The 27,416-nt window shown below is 38.8% G+C and overlaps 1 protein-coding gene across 3 annotated transcripts in view; it reads right to left on the bottom strand.

Moving 5' to 3' along the window:
* The window catches only part of RNF214 (ring finger protein 214), a 47,421-nt gene that overhangs the window by 6,680 nt on the left and 13,325 nt on the right, over window positions 1-27,416 (bottom strand). For all 3 annotated transcript variants that reach the window (XM_042959305.1, XM_042959304.1, XM_042959306.1), the window contains one exon: window positions 27,045-27,184. In XM_042959305.1, the coding sequence (XP_042815239.1) occupies window positions 27,045-27,184 (140 nt within the window). The remainder of the gene's footprint in view (window positions 1-27,044; window positions 27,185-27,416) is intronic.

Raw genomic sequence — 27,416 nt, 5'->3', positions numbered from 1 at the left:
CAAATATGTAAATAGCAGACTGTGTAAGTCTGACTTGTAGTTCCCAATTTTTGCATACTTTTTAAAATTAACTTGGGGCGCCTGGGTGGCGCAGTCGGTTGAGCGTCCGACTTCAGCCGGGTCACGATCTCATGGTCCGTGAGTTCGAGCCCCGCGTCAGGCTCTGGGCTGATGGCTCGGAGCCTGGAGCCTGTTTCCGATTCTGTGTCTCCCTCTCTCTCTGCCCCTCCCCCGTTCATGCTCTGTCTCTCTCTGTCCCAAAAATAAATGAAAAACGTTGAAAAAAAAAAAAACAACAAAAAAATAAAATTAACTTTATTTTTGATCATGCAAATAATACAAATTATAAAAACTTTAGAAAATATAAAAGAGTCTCATATAGAGGCTCCAACTCCTTTAGTTATTGGTTGTATGACCCTAGACAAGTTACTTAATTGTGCTAGGATTCGGTTTCGTCATCTGAAAAATGAGTAATACCTACATCATGGGACTGATGGGAGAATTTACTGAGAAAACACACATGAAGAATTCAATATGCTACCCAGCACACGTGAAGTATCCAAAAAATGTTATTTTTTTTCTAAATTCATTTATTTTGAGAGAAACAAAGACAGGATGAGTAGGGAAGGGGCACAGAGAGGGAGACAGAAAACCCCAAGCAGGCTTTGCTGCCAGCAGAGCCTGATGCAGGGCTCGAACCCATGAAATTGTGAGATCATGGCCCGAGCCAAATCCAAGAATCGGACACTTAACCAACTGAGCCACCCAGGCACCCCCCAAACAAATGTTATTTTTAAAGTTTTTGGCGGGTGTGGGGGGGGTACCTGGGTGGCTCAGCCGGTTGAGCATCCGACTTTGGCTCAGGTCATGATCTCGCGCTTTGTGGGTTCGAGCCCCACGTCGGGCTCTGTGCTGACAGCTCAGAGCCTGGAGCCTGCTTTGGATTCTGTGTCTCCCTCCTGCTTGTGCTCTGTCTCTCTCTCTCTCCAAGAATAAATAGACATTAAAAAAAGTTTTTTTAATAAAGTTTTCTTTTTTTAAGTTTATTTATTTAATCTCTACCGTGGGGCTCGAACTCATGACCCCAAGATCAAGAGCTGCATGCTCTTCTGACTGAGCCAGCCAGGCACCCCTAAAGTATTTTTTTAATTCAATTTCTCACAATTGCAATACTCACAAAAAAATCATTATTATACTTCTCTCCAGTCTTTTAAAATAAATATTTGTATATTTATGTATACATATGTAACATATAAATCCATTATGTGTACTTTCAAACAGAAACTGTGACCTTTGTCTTACTTTTTTAACCTATCGTATTTTTACATATCATTAAGTATTCTTCAAAAATGTGAATTTTTATTTTTATTAAAAAATTTTTTTTAGTGTTTATTTATTTTTGAGAGAGAGAGACAGAGTGTGAGCAGGGGCAGGGTCAGAGAAAGAGGGAGACATAGAATCCAAAGCAGGCTCCAGGCTCTGAGCTGTCAGCACAGAGCCTGACGTGGGGCTCGAACCCACAGACTGTGAGATCATGACCTGAGCTGAAGTAGGACACTTAACTGACTGAGCCACCCAGGCGCCCCCAAAATGTGAATTTTTAAATAACTATCCACTGTACATACATACCATTATCTATTTAGGTATTAAGTTATTTTCAATTTGACAATTATAAATACTAGTATAAGCATCTGTGCATGTACACTAACACAGGTTAATGATAAAAATAATGTACCTAGATTGAAGAGGAAGCTACTCAGAGTAGTTAAAAGCATGGCCTCTGGAGCCAAAAACTAAGCTCTGAGTTCAAATCCAGGCCCTATTACTATCTATGCGACCCTCTGGCAAGTTACTTACCCTAACATAAAATGGGGATATGGAGAGTCTACCTCTCACAGAGCTGTTATGTATATTATGAGTTAACATATGTAAAACACATAGAACAGTCTCTGGCATATAGGAAGAACTTAATGTTAGTTATCTCATTTGGATGGTAGAACGTCCTCCTTCAGAGAAACGAAAATATATGCATATGAATTTTCCACCACAAGGCGTGGTGGAATTCAGTGATTTTAATGGAGAGAAGCAGATGATAAGTGTCTTGTGAAATCCTCTCAACAGTCAGACACAGAGCTAAAAATTAAGATGGGTCCTCAGCCCAAATGTCTTCCTTTCAGAATATACTATACTCGAGGCAAGGCAAAAGGAAACAAAACAAAAACTGTTGAATGAAGGGGTTGGCCCTCCTGAAGTGGGGGCAGAGGTTATAAAATCTAAAATCTTTTACTCCGAAACGGACACTGACACTAACCAATATAGAATGGATGAGATCAGATCAGGCTTCAATTGCGAATGTACTGTTTATGAGACTAGAATTCTTCCTTGATTCAACATAATTCAAGAAATCTACTGAGCAGCACAGTGTGCTAGGCACCATGCTAAACCCTGGGAATATAAAGATGCCCAGTTCCTGCCCCAAGAAACTCGCAATCCAACAGTCTGCCAGGTGAACAAAAGGAGCAAGGAAATTCTGGCCAGAACAAACAGTATGTGCAAAGGCCAAAGAGTAAGAGAGCATTCAGCTGAGAAGTGGTCCAGAAAGTTGCAGGCAGTGGATGCAGGAGTCTAACGTTCAGGGGTGTAGTCTGGGCAAGGGGTACAGATCAAGGTCACAACCATAAAGACAGTAGTGGAAGCCCTAGATATAGAAGAAATAATCTAGAACAGCAGTTTGCAAAACATAGTCCACAGTCCCCGAAACCTTTGAGGGCCTGGTCTATGAAGCAAAAACTAATTTCATAGTAACACCAAAACGACTTGCCTTTGTCAACCTCATCCCCTCATGAGTCTACAATGGATTTTCCTGACCTAGGCTACACAACACATGATAGTATCATCACTGATGGCTAATGGAATATATGCTTCTGTATTCTTATGTTTTCTAACATGTCTTAAAATAGCAGGTTGAAGGCGTAATTTAAGCTCTCAATTTTTTTTTCCCTTCTCAGTACTTCTGTTGTGCTTTTATAGCTATCTTTATACTTGCTATAATCTCTATAATCTCATTATTGTCCAATAAAAAATCACTGTAAAATTTCCAAGTTCTCCAGGCATCTAGGTAGAAACAAGAACTTATCATTTTGTTTACAATAATTTCTTTTAATTTTTAAAAAATTTCTCATTAAATGAAAAAAATTTTTCTTAATGTTTATTTTTGAGAGAGAGCGAGCGAGCATGTATGCGACTGGGGGAGGGGCAGAGAGAGCGAGGGAAACACAGAATCTGAAGCAGACTCCAGGCTCTGAGCTGTCAGCACAGAGCCAGTGCAGGTCTCGAACCCACAAACCACGAGATCGTGACCTGAGCTAAAGTCAGACGCTTAACTGACTCAGCCACCCAGATGTCCTGAAAATGTTCTCATTTTTAAGTTCTATCTAAAATGTATTACTTTACAATTTAACTTTTTCTAAAATAAAAGGAAATTTATCTGTACTTTCCTCTTACATTGAAAAATGAATCACTGGCTCAAAAAAGGGAGACGAGAAGACTCATTTTCTCAACCCATAGCTGCAATGTATACATCTCACAGATCCTAAAAAGGATGCAGTGACCTACAGTTTTCTGACTCATGGAAAGAATCTACTCCAAAGAAGTTGGGCAAAATTATAAATAAGAAACCAAAGTACGACAAAAGCCATCTTTCCCTTGACTTTATAGACGCTCACAATTTACTGTATCTTAAGCCACAGAACATTTTCTAATTATATTGTGCCAGTTAAGTTATAGTGACATTTTGAGATCATTCAGACTTTAAAGAAAAAGGAACTATTTTAAAAGCAGATGTGATAAAGTCTTTAAAATTCATAAAAATCTCATTAAAGGCTTTCAAACCAGAAATGAAAAAGCCACCGAAGCATCTTAGCCAGGGAACTCTGTACTGCATTAACCAGAGAAGCACAGCCTTGTCCAGCTGACATTGTTACATGCCTGCTGGGTGAAAAGTCAGCAAAATAAACGATGGCAGTGTCACTTTTTGATGATACAGTAACTCATCAAATTAAAGATTCTGCTGCAAATTTGAAGACTTAGTTAAGATCTCATCTGAAGAATTGTAATTTTGCTTTACAAACCGACAAATCTACAGACGCAATTAGACTTGCTATTTGTTTATTCGTCTAGTACGGGCACCAACTAAGCATCAAAGATAATGTTGTATGTGAATTCTTGGCAACAAACATAAGTTATGCTCCCATAATCTAAGCTGAATGACTTTTTATTTTCACGGTTTAAGCTTTACTTAACGATGTTGTGATGAAGCCATAGAGTGTAATAATTTTATTAAATCTCAGCCTCTAAAAATAAACATTTCTAAAATACTGTTTGATAAAATGCTACAGACCAAAGTATATGGCTGTCTCATGGAAAAGCACTTGTGAGACCATTTGACTTGTGAGTTGAACTAGCCTCTTTTTTCATGAAATACCATTTTTACTTACAAGAACCACTGAGAGACAAACTATGGTTATTTGAACTTGAGTGTCTGGCAGACATGTCCTTGAAAATGAGTGGCGTACTCTTGCTACTTCAAAGGAAACAACTGACAGTATTTATCACCTACAACCAATTTTGAGCTTTCGGGCAAAAGTTAGTACTTTGGAAAATGTGTACCAGCCACTGGGAGCTTGCAAGATTCCCACTAGGTAAAGACTATTCTGATGAAATCGATGGTGACATCAACAAATGAGGTTCTTCATATGCTGTACGGTAAACTGTGCCAACACTTAGAAGGTCTGAATAATTCTAAACCGATAGTTTCCAAATTATCAATGCACTGTGCTACCAAATCAACTATGGAACCCACTCAGAACCTCAGAGCTGGCATAAAAATTATTCTAAGCTGAAGACATCTGAGGTTCAACAGATGCAGAAAAAAAAGCCTTCTGGGAGCTTCCCTTATCTTCCTAAAAGCAGCAACTTCTGGGAAATAAGGATGTCATAAATTCTTCTTCAGAGCAGACTTACTCCCAGGAGAGAGAACATGAATAAAAACTACCCTAAATCCCTTCTCCAAGAGAGTTTTATGGCCCTGAAGAAGAAAGAAACCACTCATACCTACAGACAAATATTATCACGAACTTTTGTTATCATAAGCTTAAGTTTGTTTTCCCGAAAAGCCACTTATCTTTCCAAAAAGTCCCATAAGTGTCTTTTCTCCCCACCCTCCTAAGAAGTGCCTTGTTTTCCCGTAAGTACCTCTCTCCCTGTCCCCCTCACCTATTAAGATGGTAGATAAGCCCCGAACTCTAACCGCCCTTTTCAGCTACTCGTCACTGAGCTCTTCCACATGTGTATGCATGTTGTACTTATGGGTTGTTTTCTTACTCCTGTTAATCTCTGTCAATTCAATGGGCCTCAGACATGAAACCCAACAGGGTAGAAGGAAGGGTTTGTCCTCCCCTATACAACACAGTTAAAAATTCCATTCAAAGTGCAACTTAAGCCAACAGATTCAACTAACCTTTAAGATACCAGTCAAGTTTTGGGGTACTATCAAAAATATCCACAATTATCTTTAAAAAAGGCTCTTAAAACACCCTTCCCTTTTCCAACTATCTGTGTATCACCAGATTTTCTTCACATATTTCAATCAAAACAACGTACTGCAGGGGCACCTGGAGAACTCTGTCAGTTAAGGTCGGACTCTGGATCTGGGCTCAGGTCACGATCTCACAGTTTGTGAGATCGAGCCCTGAGACAGGCTCCATGCTGACAATGTGGAGCCTGCTTGCAATTCTCTCTCTCTCTCTGCCCTTCCCCCCCTCAAAATAAATAACAACTAAACTTAAAAAAAAAAAAAAAACCACAACGTACTGCAAAAGACTAAATGTAGAAGTAGCTAGGAGAATTAAGCTTCTTCCACTAAAGAGACTTACAAGAATGTAAACAATTGTAATTCTTCTAATTAAATGTACTTTTGCTTTGGGTTAAGATTTCTTCGGACACAAAATGCATGAGCCACGAAAGAAAAACCTAGTAAACTGGAAAACTGGATTTCACCAAAACTTAAATTTCTGCATTTCAAGAGACACTGTTACAAAATGCAAAGGCAAATCACAGAATAGGAGAAAATATCTGCAAAACACACATCTGATAATGAACTAGCATCTAATGGGGCACCTGGGTGGCTCTGTTGGTTAAACATCTGACTTCAGTCCAGGTCATGGTCTCACAGAAGAGATTCACCAGTTACAGCTAAATAAACTTAACAGAGACCACAGCTGCTGGACATCAAACAAGGGTATGATGTTTAAGTCTAGCTAAGGAAATAGCTCAATAAGACAAATGTTTTTTTTTAAAAATCAAGACTTTTTTGGGAATGCAAGCTGGTTCAGCCACTCTGGAAAACAGTATGGAGGTTCCTCAAAAAACTAACAACAAAACTACTCTACGACCCAGCAATTGCACTACTAGGTATTTATCCAAGGGACACAGGTGTGCTGTTTCGAAGGGACACATGCACCCCCATGTTTATAGCAGCACCATCAACAATAGCCAAAATATGGAAAGAGCCCGAATGTCCATCGATGGATGAGTGGATAAAGAAGATGTGGTGTGTACGTACACACACACACACACACACACACACACACACACACACACACAATGGAGTATTACTCGGCAATCAAAAAGAATGAAATCTTTCCATTTGCAACGATGTGGATGGAACTGGAGGGTATTACACTAATTAGAGAAAGACAAAAATCATATGACTTCACTTATATGAGGACTTTAAGAGACAAAACAGATGAACATAAGGGAAGGGAAACAAAAATAATATAAAAACAGGGAGGGGGACAAAACAGAAGAGACTCATAAATATAGAGAACAAACTGAGGGTTACGGGAGGGGTTGTGGGAGAGGGATGGGCTAAATGGGTAAAGGGCATTAAGGAATCTACTTCTGAAATCACTGTTGCACTATATGCTAACTAATTTGGATGTAAATTTAAAAAAAATAAAAAATGAAACAAGTTAAAAAAAATAATAATGACTTAAAAATGCAAAAAAAAAAAATCAAGACTTTTTGGAGAAATATATCAAAATCCAGAGTCTCTACAATATACTATTCACAATACTCAGGATTTAACCATAAATTACCAACATACAAAGAAACAGGAAATATGATCCACAGTCAAGAGCAGGAGTTGGTAAACTATGGCCTGTGGGTCAAATTCAGGCTGCCAGCTATTTTTATAAATCAAGTTTTGGGGGGGAACATAGTCATGCTCATTTTATTTACATATTGTCCATGGCTGCTTTCATGCTACAACAACAGAGTTGAGTAGATGCAACAGAGACTATATGGTCTGCACACCCTGAACACTATATGGCAATCAATCTCTTCCCTCTACCCTGACCCACTGACAATAACTGATCTACTTTCTCTCACTATTGGGTTTGTCATTCCTAGAAGTTCATGTAAATAGAATCATAAAGTGTGTACCTTTTATGCTGGTTTTTTATTTAGGACAATTTTTCTGATTCCAACTCCTGGTTGACAAAAAAGAAAACTCAATGAACAGAAACTTCAAGGTCACCAAGATGCTGGAATTAGCAGGCAAGAATTTTATTTTACTTCATTTTTTAAAGTTTTTTATTTTATTTATATTGTGAGAGATACAGAGAGCAAGTCAGGGAGGGGCAGAGAGAAAGACAGAATACCAATTGGGCTCTGCACTGACAGTGCAGTGGACATGGAGCTTGAACCCATGAACCATGAGATCAGAACCTGAGCTGAAATCAAGAGTCGGACGCTTAACCAACTGAGCCACCCAGGTGCCCCAGCAGGCAAGAGTTTCAAAGCATCTACTTTAACCATGAAAAAGGACATAAAAAATATGCTCTCGAGTGAACAAATAAGAATTTTCAGCAGAGAAACAGAAACTATAAAAAAGAGATAAACTGAAATGACAGAACTCTGAAAAATACAATACTGGAAATATGAAATTCACTGCCTGGGCTTAACAACAGAATGGAAATGATACAAGAAAGAATAAATGAACTTAAAGATATATCAATATGAGGAACAGAGTGAAAAAGATTGGAAAGAAAAGAACAGAGCCTCCATGAGCTGTAGGACAATATCAAAAGGTTTAACATATGTGAAAGCAGAGTCCCAGAAAGAAAGGAGGGAATGGGACAGAAAAAATATATACAAATTATATCAGAAAATTTCACAGCATTTGGTAAAAGACATAACTTTACAGATTAAGAAGCTCAAAAAAAACCCTAAACAGGAAAAATATGAAGAAAATCACACCTGGGCAGATCAAAGTCACACTACTGAAAACCAAAGAGAAAAACTTGAAAGAAGCTATAGAAAAAAATGAGACAATACACAGAAGGAAACAACACTTGAACAGTCACTGACTTCTCACCAGAAAGAAGGGCAGCCAGTTTATATTAGAACAACTGCACAGACAAAATTGTATAACATTCACACAGTAGGGGCACCTGGGTGGCTCAGTCGGTTAAGCGTCCGACTTCAGCTCAGGTCATGATCTCACGGTCCATGAGTCCGAACCCCACATCAGGCTTTGTGCTGACAGCTCAGAGCCTGGAGCCTGCTTCAGATTCTGTGTCTCCCTTTCTCTCTGCCCCTCCCCTGTTCACACTCTATCTCTCTCACTGTCAAAAATGAATAAATATTTTAAAAAATTGCTTTTAATATTCACACAGTGGACCACAACTCAACATTAAAAAGGAGTATCTATTAAAGACTCAATAATTAATAACCTTCCAAAACAAAAAGCACCAGGCCCAAAGGGATCACTGGTAAATACTAGCAAACATTTAAGAAAAACCGTACAGGGGCGCCTGGCTGGCTTGGTCGGTGGAGCATGCAACTCTTGATCTCAGGGTTGTGAGTTTAGCCCTATGGTGAGTGTAGAGTTTACAGAAAAGAAAAGAAAAGAAAAGAAAAGAAAAGAAAAGAAAAGAAAAGAAAAGAAAAGAAAAGAAAAGAAAACAAAGGGAAGGGAAAGGAAAGGAAAGGAAAGGAAAGGAAAGGAAAGGAAAGGAAAGGAAAGGAAAGGAAAGGAAAAAACCTGTATTAATTCCCTATAATCTCCTTGAAAAGACAGAAAAGAGAGAATACTTCCCAGCTCGTTCTATGAGGCCAATATTATCCTAATACCAAAATCACACAAAGACACGAGAAGGAAAGAAAACTACATGGGGCACCTGGGTGGCTCAGTCGGTGGAGCATCTGACTTCGGTTCAGGTCATGATCTGATAGTTCGTGAGTCTGAGCCCGCGTCAGGGTTGCTGCTGTCAGCGGCAGAGCCCGCTTCTGATCCTCTGTCTCTCTCTCTCTCTCTGCCCCTCCCCCACTTGCGCTCTCTCTCTCAAAAATAAGAAACATTAAAAAAAGAAAAAGGAAAGAAAACTACAAACCAGTATCTCTCATGAACATAAGATGCAAAAATCCTCAACAAAATTTTAGCAGATCAAACCTAAACAAATATAAAAAGAATTTACACCATGACCTAGTGGAATTTATCCTGTGTATACAAAACTAGTTCAACATTCAAAAGCCGGTTAATGTAATCCATCACATCAAAAGACTAAAAAAGAAAAATTACAGATCCTATCAAAAAAAAGCATTTGACAAAATCCAACATTCATGAAAAAACCTCTCAGTAGGGGCGCCTGGGTGGCTCAGTTGGTTAAGCGTCTGACTACAGCTTGGGTCGTGATCCCACATCTCATGAGTTCAAGCCCCACATCAGGCTTGGTGCTCATAGTTCAGAACCTGGAGCCTGCTTCGGATTCTGCATCTCCCTCTCTCTCTCTCTCTGATCTTCCCCAACTTGCACTCTGTTTCTCTCTCTCAAAAATAAATATTTAAAAAATACATATTAAAAAAAACTCTCAGTAAACTAGAAATAGAGGGGAACTTTCTCAACCTGATAGACTACCTGCAAAAAACCTATAGCTAATATCATACTTAATGGTAAGAAATTTGAAGCTTTCCCACTAAGATCAGGATGTCCCTTTTACCACTCATCAATATCATACTGGAAGAATGCAGTAAGGAAAGAAAAGGAAATCAAAGGTATACAGATTGGAAAGGAAAACAAAAATATCTTTCTTTGCAGATGACATGAATACCTACGGAGAAAATTGGAAAGAAGAAATAAAAAAAACCCTCCTTGAATGAATAAGAGTTTAAGTAAGGTTGAAGGATACAAGGTCAATTACTTTCCTATATACCAACAATGAGTAAGTAGAATTTTAAATTAAAAACAGAATACCACTTCATTAGCACCCCTCAAAATGACATACTTAGGTGTAAATCCAACAAAATATATATAAGATCTGTATGAGGAAAACTATAAAACTCTGATGAGTGAAATGGAAAATGAACTAAACAAATGGAGAGCTATTCCACATTCATAGATAGGAAGACTCAACATTGTCAAGATGTCCGTTCTTCTCAACTTGATCTATAAATCCAATGCAATCTCAATCCAAATCCCAGCAACTTATTTTATGGATGTCAACAAACTGATTCTAAAGTTTATATGGAAGGCAAAAGACTCAGATTAGCCATCACAGTACTGAAAGAAAAGAACAAAGTTGGAGGACCGATGATACTGGACTTATAAAGCTACAGTAAACAAAACAGTGTGGTTGCGTCAAAAGAACAAACAGATCGGGGCGCCTGGGTGGCGCAGTCGGTTAAGCGTCCGACTTCAGCCAGGTCACGATCTCGCGGTCCGTGAGTTCGAGCCCCGCGTCAGGCTCTGGTCTGATGGCTCGGAGCCTGGAGCCTGTTTCCGATTCTGTGTCTCCCTCTCTCTCTGCCCCTCCCCCGTTCATGCTCTGTCTCTCTCTGTCCCAAAAAAATAAATAAAAAACGTTGAAAAAAAAAATTAAAAAAAAAAAAAAAAAAAAAGAACAAACAGATCAATAAAACAGAATAAAGAGCCTATTTCAGACCCTCATAAATATAGCCAACTAGTCTTTGACAAAGGAGTGAAGGCAATAAAATAAAGCAAAGAGATTCTTCAACAAATAGTGCTAGAGCAACTGGATATGCACATGCAAAAAAAAAAAAAAAGAATCTAAACACAGACCTTACACTTTTAACAGAAATTAACTCAAAATAGATCAGAGACCTAAATGTAAAATACAAAACTATAAAACTTCTAGATGATAACATGAAAGAAACTCTAGCTGAACTTAGGTATGGTGATGCCTTTTTAGATACAAAACAGACATAATTCATGAAAGAAATAACTGATAAAGCGACTTCATTAAAATTGAAAACTTCTATTCTGTAAAGGATAGTATCAAAAGGATTAGAAGACAAACCACAGACTGGGAGAATATGCACATCTGATTAAGGACTGTTAAACACACAAAGGACTCTTAAAACTCAACAACAACAAACAACCCGATTTTAAAAAATCAGCCCAAGTCCTCAACTGACACCTCACCAAAGAAGACACACAGGGGAAATAAGCATATGAAAAGGTGCTTCACATCAGTTGTCATCAGAAAAACGCAAATTAAAACAGCAATGAGCTATCAACACAGACCTATTAGAATGGCCAAAACTGACAGCACCAAATGCTGACAAGGACGTGAGCTAACCCTCACACACTGCTGATGGGAATGCAAAATGGTGCAGTCACTTGGGAAGACAGTTTGGCGGTATCTTACAAAACTAATCATTCTCTTCCTATATGATCCAACAACTGCACTCCCTGATATTTACAGAAAGAAGGTGAAAACTTAGGTCTACATAAAAACCACACATGGATGTTTATAGCAGCATGATTATGTTTACTCATAACTGCCAAAAACTGGAAGCAATCAACATGGCCATCAGAAGATGAATGGATCAAAAAGCTGTGGAACATCCTGACAATGGAATAGTACTCAGCACCAAAAAGAAAAGAGCTATCAATCAAGTCATGAAAGATATGGAGGAACCTCAAATACATAATACTAAGTGAAATAAGCCAATCTTAACTACATACTGTATGATTCCAACTATATAACATTCTGGAAAAGGCAAAATTATGGAGACAGTAAAAAGATCAGTGGTTGTTGGTGGGGGAGGTGTGAGAAAAGAGATGACTAAATAGAGCAAGAGGATTTTTAGGGCAGTGAAAAATACTCTGTGTGATATTATAATGATGGATATATGTCATTATACATTTGTCTAAACCCACAGAATGTGCAACACCAAGAATGTACAACACCAAGAGTGAACCCTCAAGTGAACTATGGAATTTGGATAGGTTCACCCTTGGTAAAAAAAAAAAAAAATGTCCCATTCTGGTGAAGGATGTTGATAATGGGAGGTTATGCATGTGTGGGGGCAGGGGGCACAAGGAAAATCTCCATCCTTCCCTCTCAATTTTGTTGTAAACCTAAAACTGCTTTCAAAAAGAAAATCTTAAAAAAAAAAAGGAATAAACTATTGACATACTTCACATCCATGACAATATCATGGATAAATCCTTAAAATATGCTGAGTGAAAGAAGTTAGATACAAATCTCTAGAAAAAATAAGTGTAATCTACAGTGACAGAAGGCAGATCAGTGTTTACTTGGGAACTGAGGGGAAGTAAGGACAGTCATTGAGAAGGAACACAGAACATTTTAGGGTAATGGGTATGTGCTATACTTTGATCATGTTAGTGTTTACATGTGTGATTAACTTGTAAAAACTCATCTATGTGCAATTTAAAGTGTCTTTTATTAATGTATATTATATCTAAAATTTTTTAATTATTTAAAAATCTAAGGGACAATAATTCTAAGTTTCTACAATTAAGACTCTGAAAATTTTTCAAAGACCTTATCCGAGAAAAATACAAGTCTTTCTAATACAACATAAGTAGCAGGTATGTAGTTTTTCTTTATAATGAATACTGCCAGCGAATAATGTAACAGATGTGTATTTGGGAAAGGAAAGGCCAAATTAAAATCAAACTCTAAAGAATATTCAAGAATTTAATATTCGATTTACATAGTAAAAGAGTAGACCTAAATTCAACCATATCAATAATTACATTAAATATAAACTGACTAAAGCCTTTATTTAAAAGGCAGCTTGTCAGAAGAGATCAAAAAGAAAGATCCAATTATATGCTGTCTACAGGACACATAAAAATGTAGATAAGCTAAAGATGAATGATGGGAAAATATACACCATATAAAACATAAACATGAGACTGTAGTATTTATATCACATAAAGTAAACTTTAGCATAAAGAATATGACAAAGATAAAGAGAAACATTTCATAATGATAACATGGCCAATTTGTCAAGAATATATAATAATCATAAATATATATGTATCTAACAACATAGCCTCAAAGGATAACAAAGAAAACTTCACAGAATTAAAAGGAAAAAGAGGGAAGTCTATAACCATAAACATTTTAACTTTACTCCCTCAGCAATCAATGTAACTGAATTTTTAAAAATCAAAATAATATAGATCAATGTTCTTCAGTAAGTATAGACACAAATATCCCTAAAAAATAATAGCAAGTCAAATCCAGCAATATATAAAAACAAAAATGTATCTTGTCCAAGTGAATTTATGCCAAGGATGATGACTGGTTTAACACTTGAAAAAAAAAAAAAAATCAATGTAATTCACCTTATTAACAGAATAAAGGGGAAAAACTATTTGATAATTTTAATAGATGCAGAAAAACTATTTGACAAAACTAAGCATCCAACCATGTTAAGAACTCTCAGAAAATCAGAAACAGAAGAGAACTTCCCTACTACGATAAAGAGCATCCACAAAAAAGCTATAGCTATCATCAAGCTTAATGGTAAAATAGTAAACATTTCCTCCTAAGAGCAGGAACTACTCTACTCTACCACTTCTATTCAACACTATACTGGAGGTCCTAGCCAGTGCTATAATGTTTACAAGAAATAAAAGGCTTAAGATTTCAAAGGAAGAAATAAAACTGTATGTTCACAGAAGCTATCATTGTTTATATAGAAAATCTTAAAGAATCTACAAAACTACTAAGACATTCATGTGTAAATTTAGCAAAACAGGAGGTACAAGATTAATATATAAAATAAATTGTATTTTTACAAACTAGCAAGAAATGGTTGGAAACTTTTTTGAAAATTTACTTCTGGGGTGCCTGGGAAGCTTAGTAGGTTAAATGTCCAACTCTTGTTCTCAGTTCAGGTCTTGATCTCAGGGTTGTGAATTCAAACTCCACATTGGGACTACTTAAAAATAAATAAATAAATAAATAAATAAATAAATAAATAAATAAATAAAAATTTAAAAATTTAATTCTACTTGAATAGTGTCAAAGAATATGAAATAGAAAAAATTTCTTTTGAAATCTAAAAAAAGATGTGTAAGACCTGTACACTGGAAATTACAAAATGTTGGTAACACAAAGACCTAAATAACCAACAGACACATATTTATGGATTGGAAGGCTCAATATTATTAGGATGTCAATTTTCCCCAAATTGATCTCGGGGCGCCTGGGTGGCGCAGTCGGTTAAGCGTCCGACTTCAGCCAGGTCACGATCTCGCGGTCCGTGAGTTCGAGCCCCGCGTCAGGCTCTGGGCTGATGGCTCGGAGCCTGGAGCCTGTTTCCGATTCTGTGTCTCCCTCTCTCTCTGCCCCTCCCCCGTTCATGCTCTGTCTCTCTCTGTCCCAAAAATAAATAAAAAAAAAAAAAAAAAAAAAAAAACGTTGAAAAAAAAAAAAATTGATCTACAGATTCAAGGCAACTGTGTCTCACCAGTTTTGTTTTTGCTTTTGTAGACACTGGCAAGCTGCTTCTCAAACATATAATGGTAGTGTAAAGGACCCAAAAGTAGTGGAAAGGTTCAAGGCAACCTTAAAAAAAAAACAGAACACCTTATGTTCTCTGACTGCAACTTACTATAAAGCCATAATAATCACAACAGTATGATATGGCATAAAGATAGACAAATAAACCAATGCAATAGAATAGGACTCACAGGGGTGCCTGGGTGGCTCGGTCAGTTAAGCGTCTAACTCTTGATTTCGGCTCAGGTCACGATCTCAGGTTCGTGGGTTCGAGCCCCACAACGGGCTCTGCGATGACAGTGCGGAGCCTGCTTGGGATTCTCTCTCTCCCTCTGCCCCTCCCCGAGTCATGTTCGCTCTTTCTCCCTCTCAAAATAAATAAACATTTAAAAAAAATAGTACTCAGAAATAGGCCTACTATTTATACAAATGACTCATATTGTCATTTGGTTTTTGGCAAAGGTGTAAAGTAACCCAATGGAGAGAAAGGAAAGTCTTTCCAACACATAGTGCTAGAAGAACTGAATAGGTACATAGGAAAAAATGAACCTCAACCCCTACTTCTCACCATGCAGAAAAATTACCTTGAGGTGGACCATAAAGATCAAAGCTATTAGCACCACGCTCTAACCAACTGAACTAACCAGCCTAGATGGATCATAAAGATAAAAGCTAAAATGATAAAGCTTCCATAAGAAAACAGAGAACATCTTTGCTACTTCAGGGTAGGTAAAGGTTTCTTAGGACAAAGAATGCAAAAACTATAAAAGAGAACTTGATAAATTAGACATCCTTAAAATTAAAACTTCTGTTCATCAAAAGATACAATTAAAAAATGAATAGCTAAGTCAGAGAGTGGAAGAAAATTTCAGAGAATATATAACTGACAAAGGGCTTTCTTTATATTTGGAATATGCAAAGAACTTCTAAAAACTCAACCAAAAAAAAAAAGGGAGGGGGGCAAAAATCTGAGTGGACACTTCACAAAAACAAATATATGCATGATCAATAAGCAGGAGGGAAAAGTGATCAATATCATTAATAATGAGGGAAATGCAGAATAAAACCACAATGAAATACAACCACCTGAGTGGCAAGGATATGGAGCAACCAGAATTCTCATACCTTGTAGGCAGAGTGTAAAATCGTATATCCACTTGGGAAATTTATCTGTCAGTTTCTTATAAAACTAAACATATACCTAGCCTACTACCTGATGATTCCACCCCTAGAAATTTACCCAAGAGAAATAAAAGCATATGTTCACACAAAGACTTGTATTTGACTGTTCACAGCAGCTTTATTCATAATAATCAAAATCTGGAAATCATTACATGCCCCTCAAAGGAGAACGGACAAACAGTGGTATATTAACAAAAGGAATATTACTGGACAATAAAGAGACATGAATGAATGTCAAAAAACATTATGCTGAATGAAAGAAATCCTACACGAAAGAGTACACATTCTATGATTTCATTTATGTGACACTCTAGAACCTGCTAAATTAATTTCTGATTAAAAAAATCAGAAATCAGCAGTTGCTTTTGGAAGAAGGGACAAGAAATGACTGGGAAAGCATTCCCTACCAAAATAACACTACCACTCTTCACAGAGCTAGAACAAACAATCCTAAAATTCGTATGGAACCAGAAAAGACCCCGAATAGCCAAGGCAATCTTGAAAAAGAAAACCAAAGCTGGAGGCCTCACAATTCCAGACTTTGAGCTGTATTACAAACAAACCTGTAATAATCATCAGAACAGAATGGAACTAGGACAATAACAGACACATAGATCAATGGAACAGAATAGAGAACCCAGAAAGGGACCCACAAATCTTTGACAAAGCAAGAAAGAATATCCAATGGAATAAAGACAGTCTCTTCAGCAAGTGGTGCTGGGAAAACTGAACAGCGACATGCAGAGAAATGAACCTGGACCACTTTCTTACACCAGACACAAAAATAAACTGAAAATGGATGAAAGACCTCAATGTAAGACAGAAAGCCATCAAAATCCTCGAGGAGAAAGCAGGCAAAAACCTCTTGGATCCTGGCCGCAGCACCTTCGTACTCAACACGTCTCCAGAGGCAAGGGAAACAAAAGCAAAAACGTATTGGGACCTCATCAAAATAAAAAACTTCTGCATAGCGAAGGAAACAATCAGCAAAACTAAAAGGCAACCAACAGAATGGGAGAAGATATTTGTAAATGACATATCAGACAAAGGGATAGTATACAAAATCTGAAAAGAACTTATCACACTCAACACCCAAAAAAACAAATAATCCAGTGAAGAAATGGACAAAAGACACAAACAGACACTTCACCAAAGAAGACATCCAGATGGCCAACCGACAGGAAAAAATGCTCCACATCACTCATCCTCAGGGAAATACAAATCAAAACCGCAATGAGATACCACCTCACACCTGTCAGAATGGCTCACATGAACAACTCAGGCAACAACAGATGTTGGCGAGGATGCAAAGAAAGAGGATGTCTTTTGTACTGCTGGTGGGAACGCAAGCGAGAGTGGTGCAGCCACTCTCGAAAACAGTATGGAGGTTCCTGAAAAAATTAAAAACAGAACTACCTTATGACTCAACAATTGCACTACTAGGCATTTATCCACGGGATACAGGTGTGCTGTTTCGAAGGGACATATGCACCCCAATGTTTGTAGCAGCACTATCCACAATAGCCGAAGTATGGAAAGAGCCCAAATGTCCATCGATGAATGAATGGATAAAGATGTGGTGTGTATACACACACACACACACACACACACGCACACAATGGAGTATACTCAGCAATCAAAAAGAATGAAATCTTGCCATTTGCAACTACATGGATGGAACTGGAGGGTATTATGCTAAGCGAAATTAGTCAGAGAAAGACAAATATCATATGACTTCACTCATATGAGGACTTTAAGAGACAAAACAAATGAACATAAGGGAAGGGAAACAAAAATAATATAAAAACAGGGAGGGGACAAAACATAAAAGATGCTTAAATATGGAGAACAGGGTTGTGGGGGGGGGCGGGGGATGGGCTAAATGGGTAAGGGACATTAAGGTATCTACTCCTGAAATCATTGTTGCACTATATGTTAACTAATTTGGATATAGATTTAAAAAAATAAAATTAAAAAAAAAGAAATACAAAATCTGTAAAATTGAAAATTAAAAAAAAATGGATGAAAGAACAAAATGTAAGACAGAAGGCATCAAAATCCTAGAGGAGAACACAGGCAACCAATCTCTTTGACCTCAACTGCAGCAAGTTTTTATTAGACATGTCTCGGGAGGCAAGGGAAACAAAAGCAAAAATGAACTATTGGGACCTCACGAAGATAAAGAGCTTCTACACAGCGAAGGAAACAATGAGCAAAACTAAAAGGCAACTGACAGAATGGGAGAAGATATTTCCAAATGACATATCAGATAAAGGGTTTGTACCCCAAAAACTATAAAGAACTTACCACACTCAACACCCAAAAAACAAATAATCCAATGAAGAAATGGGAAAAAGACATGAAGAGACACTTTTCCAAAGAAGACATCTAGACGGCTAACAGACACATGAAAATATGCACATCACTCATCATCAGGGAAATACAAATCAAAACCACAATCAGATACCACCTCACGCCTGTCAGAATGGCTAAAATTAACAACTCAGGAAACAACAGATGTTGACAAGGACACGGAGAAAGAGGATCTCTTTGGCACTACTGGTGGGAAGGCAAACTGGTGCAGCCAATCTGGAAAACAGTATGGAGATTCCTCAAAAAATTAAAAATAGAACTACCTTGTGACCCAGCAACTTCACTACTAGGTATTTATCTAAAGGACACAAAAATGCTGATTCGAAAGGGTACATGCACCCCAATGTTTATAGCAGCACTATCGACAAAAGCCAAATTTTGGAAAAATCCCAAATGTCCATCAACTGACAAACGGATAAAGATGTGGTGCATATATACAATGAAATATTACTCAGCAATCTAAAATAATGAAATCTTGCCATTTGCCACAATGTGGATGGAACTACAGTGCATTATATTATGCTAAGTGAAATAAGTCAGAGAAAGACAAATATCCTAAGAGTTCACTCGTACATGGAATTTGAGAAAAACAACAGATAAACATAGGGGAAGGGAAGGAAAAATAAGAAAAACCAGAGAGAGAGACAAACCATAAGAGACTCTTAAATACAGAGAACAAACTGAGGGGTTGTGGAGAGACAGATGTTGGTTGGGGGTTCGGCCAAATGGGAGATGGGCACTAAGGAGGGCACTTGTTGGGATGCACACTGGGTGTTGTACGTCTAAATTCCATTCCTGAAATCATTATTGCACTATATGTTAACTAACTTGGATTTACATTAAAAACGATAAAGAAAAGATATGCCTGGGAAAGTGTATGAGGGAACCATTTGGCCTAATGGTAGTATTCTCTATACTTGATGGGGTCTGAATACACAGGCACATACATTTGTCACAACTCATGGAACGGTACACTTAAGACTTACGTATTTAACTGCATATACATGTTACTACCAAAAAAAATAAAAAACACACAAATAATAATATTTAACTCTAATTAATGATATATATGTTCACGGATTTAAAGGTGAAGTTACTGATGACTACAAATTGCCCTGATATGCATCGAAAAAAAAAAGAGGACTGATGAATGGATAGAGGGATGGAAAGATATTGCTAAAACCTATTTAGCAGAATGTTCATTGTTGAATCTAGGTGGTGAGTGTTAATGTACAATACTCCCAGCTTCTCCTAGTGTTTAAAAATTTTTCATAATAAAATATCGGGGTAAAAATAAATCCAATCATTTAATTCCTCTGCCTAAAAACTTTCCCTGCTGGTTACACTCAGTAATTACCAATGGCCTTTACTCAGACCTGGTTCTTACTTACTTGTCTGAAATTTCTGACATTGTTAGGCACTTCTCCCTTTGAAACCCTAAACTATTATAAGCTGTTTCCCTTCCTTTCTGCCTTCGCTTCCTCTTTATACTCCCAAACTGCAGGTGTACCTCAGGGTTCAGAATTAAGCCCTACTCTATACTTTTTCCCCATAAAAAACTCAATTCTAGTATCATAACTATCACCTCTACACAGTCAACTCTTCGAGTCTAGTGTCCCACTTCCAAAGGCCAACTTAGTATTTTAACTTGTATGTCTCATAACATCAAATTACTTCTTTACCCTCGAAACGTAGAACTTGAATTCCATTTCCCAATTACTACCACATAGCACATAACTACTAACCAGGGTCAATACAGGGAAGTTCGTTTTGACACCTTCCCCAGTCTTAATCTCTAAAATAATCCAGCATCAATTCCTCCTGAATCCATTTCTTCTCTTTCATTCCACCATCACTACTACTCTTATAAGGATCCTTGGAAACTCAGTTTACTGTAAGGGCTTCTCCTGGTTGATGTCCCAGCCTCTGTCTCTCTCCAAAATTCTTCCTGCATGTTTCTAAAACATCTCTAATTATGTATCTATCTGCATAACTTCTATGATTCCCCATATTTAAAAGATACTAATCTATGCTAAGCAGAAAAAATTAAATAAGACGTGTTACTTGCTGTGGTAGCAGATTTCCAGATATGGACCCTTCCCAATGCACCAGGCCTCCTGGTGTCCATGCTCTTCACAGTCCCCTCCAATGCTAAATCTGAGCTGGCCCTGTGACTCATTTTAACCAAAAGAATGCCACAGAAGTAGCACTACACCAGTTCCAAGGCTATGGCTTAGGAAAGCCGAGAAATTTCCACTTTTGCACTCTTGGGAGCTCTGAGCCACCAAGTAGAAAATCTGCCCCTGTGTTGGAAAGACCACCTAGAGAGGAAAAAGCCCTGAGATAATATAGAGAGAGAGAGTCAGAAAAGGCCTAGACCTCTTGGAGTCCCAGGTGAGCCCAGCCTTCCAGGTGTCCCTGCCAAGGTGTCAGAAATATTAATGACACCATCATGGATGTTCAAGACCCAGTCACCATCCGGCCACAGCTACAGGAATGGCTCTAAAGGAGACTAGCAGAACCGTCCATCTGAGACTCAGTCAACCCAAAGAGTTGTGAGAGGAATAGAAATTACTATTGTTGTAAGATACTAAGTTTTACGACTGCTTTTTTACACAGCAATAGATAAATCAAAACACTTGCCCTCAAGAAGCTAACTATATGATGGAGGAGGCATTCAAGTTAGCAAAAAGACCATCAGAGATATGGGTTAAGACAGAGGTACACACAGCATGCTAGTGAGTACAGAGGAGGGTCATCTAAATTAAATGTTCACAATGTGTGAAGGGGAGGATGTGGGAAAGCTTTCTAGAGCAAATAATACAGGCTGAGTTTTAAGTGAGTTCATGTTGTAGTATGTATAAACCAGCATGGCTGTTGGGGTGCCTGGGTGGCTCAGTCGGTTAAGCGTCAGACTTTGGTTTAGGTCATGGTCTCACGGTTTGTGACTTTGAGCACCACATAGGGCTTGCTGATGTCAGCTCAGAGTCCGCTCCAGATCCTCTGTTTCCCTTTCTCTGCCCCTCCCCCGCTCGTGCTCTCTCTCAAAAATAAAAAAACATTAAAAAGAAGAAGGAGGAGGAGGAGGAGGAGGAGGAGGAGGATGTACGGAACTTGGTCAAAGTCTATGAGATAAGAATTAGGATGACTCTCAGTGTTTCAGCTTAGGTGTGGTTGGAAGGGCACAGTGCTGCCACTTATGGAGAAATGGTAGAAGCGAGAGTGAACTGAATTCACATCCAGGTAGAAACGTTCAACTCAGATACTGGGACAGGAGGAAGGGATGGATGTGTGTGCCAATAGCTGGGAAACTGAAGGAAGTTTCACTTGATGGCCTCTATTTCTTCAGTGAAATAAAAAGCGAGATCATCTGCTAAGACGAAGGAGAGAAATGGGGGAGAGAGAAAGTTCAGAATGGGAGGTAAAAGTTTGGGACAGCTCTCAGAGGAAGAGGGAGCCCTGAAGATCCAGGTGCTGTTAGAAGTCATACATTTATTCGGACCCAAAACACACCGTCATGTGACTGTCTCCAGCAGCTCTCAGCAGCCCAGGGGTAAGATGACAGGCCAGGTGGCGGACCTGACCCAGGACTGGAGGACTACAGAAAAATGCAGGGGAAGAGAACGGAGGGGAACACTAAGGGAGTAATTCAAGCAGTGGACCACACGTCTAGGCTGGCTATGGAAAGACATGCATCCAGGGAGCTGAAAGACTGGTGGCAAAGGAGCGAGGTCACCAAAAGAGAAAGGGGACCTGAAGTGGTCCAAGTGTAGACTTACTGGGAACAAGTCGACTGCCGGGAGGACTGAAGGCTGTGGTTAAATACAGGATGTTGTGACAGCCTGGCTCACTGCTGCACACCCAAGAAACACTCACCAGATTGACTGTTTACTAGGCAAGCTACCAGGGCTTCCATGCGTACCTGTTAAATAAACTACCATTTGGTGAGAGAATTCCAAAATGAATCTTCATGCACCCTATTCATTTCAATTTAGCACAGACTCTTGTGACATATCTAAAGAAATGCTTCCAACACTAAGTACCTTGATCTACTACTTACCTATCACTCTATCATGTGAGTTCATTAGGCAAGCTCAGAACATCTTTTAAAAAAGAAGAATCGGGCTTAATATTGCAGCTTTCCTGCTATTTGTCCCAAGATACTTCTACAAGTTGATTGATGAAGCCCTTTAAAGCACAAGCTCACCATCTTTTATGGAGGAAGGGCTCTACTTGCTGTCATTCCCCATGAGTCACAGTTAAAGGCAGGAATCTTAAAAAGAAGTTCTGCCCTGGAACAACATGCACACTGAGCCCTCACCTTCTCCAAGCCAGCAATAATCTTGGAGGATATAAGCAGAGAATTAGGAAGTGTCCCACGAAAGCAAGACAATGTCCGTGACAAAGCAACCAAGTATCCAGGAGAAAAAAATCAAATAAACTGATTATTCGGTACTCTCTCTCAAAATAAATAAACTTTAAAAAATAAATAAATAAAATACATAGTGACTACCTCAAAAAGTACAAAGCACTTAGCAGATTTCTATTAAATTCACCTTCACATAACATCAGTGAAAAATTCTTTTTTTCATTTTTTTTTTAATATTTATTTATTTTTGAGAAAGAGAGAGAGAATATAAGCAGGGAAGGGACAGAGAGAGAGACACAGACTGTGAAGCAGACTCCAGACTCTGAGCTGTCAGCACAGAACCCAAGGCGGGGCTCGAACCCACAAACTGTGAGATCATGACCTGAGCCGAAGTCAGATGTTCAACCAACTGAGCCACCCAGGGGCCCCTAAAATTCTCTTTTGAAAAAATTATTTATTTTGAAAGAGAGAGAGAGAGAGAGAGAGAGAACAGGGGAGGGGTAGAGAAAGAGGGGAGAGAGAATCCCAATCAGGCTCCACAGTGTCAGAGTGGAGCCAGACACGGGGCTTGAACTCATGAACCATGAGTTCATGACCTGAGCTGAAACCAAGAGTCAGATGCTGAACTGACTGAGCCACCCAGGCGCCCCAATGTGAAATTCTCTTAATTTGCTATCCAGTGATTCAACAAATACTTGTCAAATAATTACCAGATATATAGCAATGAACTGAGTACTGGAAAAGAATATGAGAATGAATTTTTTTTAATTACCTATACACAGAGAGAATCTAGTATTTATCCTCAAGAGGCTTACAATGTAAGTGGGCAGCTGAGATATACACAAGTGGGAAAAAATGTAGGGTACAATATAAAAATAAGCACTAAATGGTCAGAGAGCTGTATAGATGTTCTGAGGAGGGAGAAATCAGAAATTAGTTCAGGAAGAAGTGGATAAGGAAGATGTCACAAAGTAGGCAGAATTAAGTTGAAACTTGTAAGATAAAACGGCTAAGACGCCTTACAAAAGAACCCCATTATTTCCCCCATTTTCAGAGCCAGAAATATGGGAATTACACCAGCTCCTCCCTGTCACCGACCAGTGCTCCTGACAAATGCGTTCCCTTCTCTCCCCCCCGCTGGCGCCAGAGTGACACAGGCTCTGACAGAGACATCTCCTAAGTGGCCCTCCAAGCTACTCCCACCTGCTTTCCACCTGCCAAAGTCATTTATCTAAAATACAAAGCTCATCCTTTGATACCTCTCCTCCCTTAAAATCTTTCAATATCTCTATCAGGGAAAAACCCAAACTCCTGAACACAACATAGGAATCTTTTGTGACCAGCTTCCCACTACTTCACTGGCCTCGTTCCGGCCCAGCTAACAGCTCAGTGTGGCTCTCTCATCTGTAGGCCTCCTGCCTGCAAGCTCTTTGCCCTATTCTTTGCCCCACTAATTCCTCCTGGTATCTACCCCCACCCTATAACTCTACCTTTGAACGTTTCGATCCAAAACAAAAATCAAGAGAATGGTATAATAAACACGTGCCCTTCATCTAGCTTCATCAGTTGTTACCCTTACTTGCCACATTCGTTTTGTCTCTCTCGGAACCATCTGAAAGTTACAGACATCCTTACACCTAGCCCCTAAAACTCCAGCAAGTAGCTCTTAAAGAACAAGAACAATCTTCTACATAAACATTCAACAGCATAACCCACAGTATCCCAAATATTTAATATCAACACACTATCTAATATGTAATCCATATTCAAATTTTTCCATTTATTCCAAAACGTCCTTTACAGTTTGTTTTTTAATTTTTTTTTTTTAACGTTTATTTATTTTTGAGACAGAGAGAGACAGAGCATGAACGGGGGAGGGTCAGAGAGAGAGGGAGACACAGAATCTGAAACAGGCTCCAGGCTCTGAGCTGTCAGCACAGAGCCCGACGCGGGGCTCGAACTCACGGACCGCGAGATCATGACCTGAGCCGAAGTCGGACGCCCAACCGACTGAGCCACCCAGGCGCCCCTACAGTTTATTTGTTTAATCCAGGATCAAACCAAGGATCATCCATTGCATTTGGTGTTCATGTTCCCCTTTATCTTTCGGGATTTATTTCTGGAATCACTTTCTCCGGGAAGCCCTCTTTGACTCCTACCCAGTCCGGACCTCATACCACCACTATATGGTATCATTATACTATCATTTCCCTTATTAAGCAATAAGCTCCTTGAGGACTTTTTTTTTTTTTTTTAGTGTTTTTTAATTTTTGAGAGAGAGAGCGCGAGCAGGGGAGGAGCAGAGAGAGGGGAGACACAGAATCCGAAGCAGGCTCCAGGCTCTGAGCTGTTAGCACAGAGCTCGATGAGCGGAAGTTGACGGCTTAACCGACTGAGCCACCCAGGTGCGGACTTTTTATTCTCTAGGCCCATATTGTCTAGCTCACAGAAGACACTCCATAAACACTGACTGAACGAAAGAGCTACAAACAGGAAATTTGACTGTTATGGACTGAAATGTGTCCCAAAATTCCTGTGTTGAAACTCTAACCAGCAGTGTGACTGTATTTGGAGATAAGGCCTTCAAGGAAGTAATTGAAGTTAAATGAGGGCATAAGGATGGGGATCTAATCCGGGAGGACTGGTGTCCTTATACGAAGAGGAAAGAGAGCAGGAGTGTGCACACCCAGAGGAGAAAGGCCATGTGAGGACAGAGCAAGAAGGCAGCGGTGTCTGCAAGCCAAGACGACAGCTTCACCAGAAACCAACCCTGCTGGCATCTTAACCTTGGACTTCCAGCCTCTGGAACTGTGAGACGATACACTTCTGTGTTGCTGTTGTTGTTGCTCTTGTTTTTATTGCTCATCCTGATTCTAATTATTATCCTTTCTTTTTCTTTTCCTTTTATTTTTACATTTCTGTTAAGTCACCCAGTCTGTGGTACTCTGTTAAGGCAGCCTGAGCAGACTAGCAAAATGAGCAAAAGCTCTGTGCCCACAGTTACTATGGATGACGGAATGCAAAACAAAACCTCTATCACTGCCTGAACAAAGATACACACAGAAGACTTCTTCCTCCTGCTTCTGGAAAAGTGAACCCCACACGCCACAAAACAAATGACAGAAAGCACCATTCTGACATTCACAACACACGTAAAAACACCCAATTGGATCTTCAAGAGCACAAGCAGCAAACTGTTAGTATCAACCACTCTGGGGCTACCCAATCAGAAGGTAAAGAAAGCGGTCAGAGATATGTTAAGAGCGTAGAGCACACATCAAAAGGAAACCTTTCACAGAGCCTAGAATATAATTACAGACTCTCCTTCCTAGCTTTTGCTCACTAAGACGTCTGCTGCTGAGTTGCTCGCATCACATGTCTGTTTCACCTCCTCCCCCTTGCAGACCGTGAAGACGATGACAAAGGCCATGCTGTCAGCAGGTAGTGGCAGCGGTCTGGATCACTAACAACACCAGGTATGGCGTTATGGTCCCAGCACACTCTTCATAACTGCTGGCACATGGATCAGCACGGACAACCGACCCAACTTGTAACCATCCATCATTCGAGTGTCAACAAAACAGACTGATCCTTAGGCTCTTTCCCAAATGTGCTTTCTCACGTTGACCTTTCACGGTTACCATCTTTCATGCTTGGAAAAATGATTCAACCGATGAGCTTGCTACTTTTCACTCACCAGCAAGCCAAGATTTTAGTGACAAATAAAAGCGCATTTTACAATTTAAATAAAATCATCAGTGTTCGCAGTTATTTTTATTTCAACATTAAGAAAGTTGGAAAACTGAAAATCCGACCAAATTCTACACCTACTTTGTTCTTACTGCAATGCCCAGAAGAGAACATAGATCCACTAAATAATTCTCTCCAAACAGCTTACTTACGATGTTACTGTTTGAAATCTGTTTTAGTGGATAACATAATCAGAGTACTTCCATACCCTGAACTTCTGAAGAACCAGGTTCAAAACAAGCGAAGTGGTTGTTAGATGCATTTCAAAATCTTGATCACACTTAGGACCAACAAGCAGCTGCTATTATTTTAAGGTATTATTTAATCTGAACATTTTTCTTTATTGAATCTAAAACAAGGTGCTGAAAACGCTGAAGTCATTACAGGATTTTATTTGTGCACTTGTTTTTCAAATAAGAATTAGACCAAAAGAAAAGGAAGTACGAACATAAACACGACTAGCTACTTATGCACAAATATATACATACGTGCAAGGTTCTACTCTAAACAGCATCATTTACCTTCTGCCCTTCTCACAAAGCTTCTCAATTTCAGCTTTCAGATCCTGCTCCTTCTGCAAAAACTCCTTCTTTTCTTTCTCTATCTTCTTTTTTGTTTCTTCTCGCTTTATTGTTACATCCTGGATAGCCTTCAGTATCTCCTGAGTCCCCCATAATTACAGCCACACACAAATAAAGAAGGAAACAAATTAGTTCTTTTGGTCTGAAGGTTATTTTTAACTAAACAAATTAACACATTGACTTTAGTAAATTCAACTTGAACTGAAGGAATCTGGTTCATGAGTGGCTCAGAAAGCCAGTATTTAGATGTAAGAGAGAAAGTTACAATAAAGTAGATTTCAATTCAGTAGGACAAAGAACTTCTAACAATCC

This window comes from Panthera tigris, chromosome D1 (genome assembly GCF_018350195.1).
Source record: "Panthera tigris isolate Pti1 chromosome D1, P.tigris_Pti1_mat1.1, whole genome shotgun sequence".
NCBI classification, from domain to species: domain Eukaryota; kingdom Metazoa; phylum Chordata; class Mammalia; order Carnivora; family Felidae; genus Panthera; species Panthera tigris.
The sequence above is the reverse complement of the archived record's forward strand: the minus strand, read 5'-3'. Positions and strand labels throughout refer to the sequence as shown.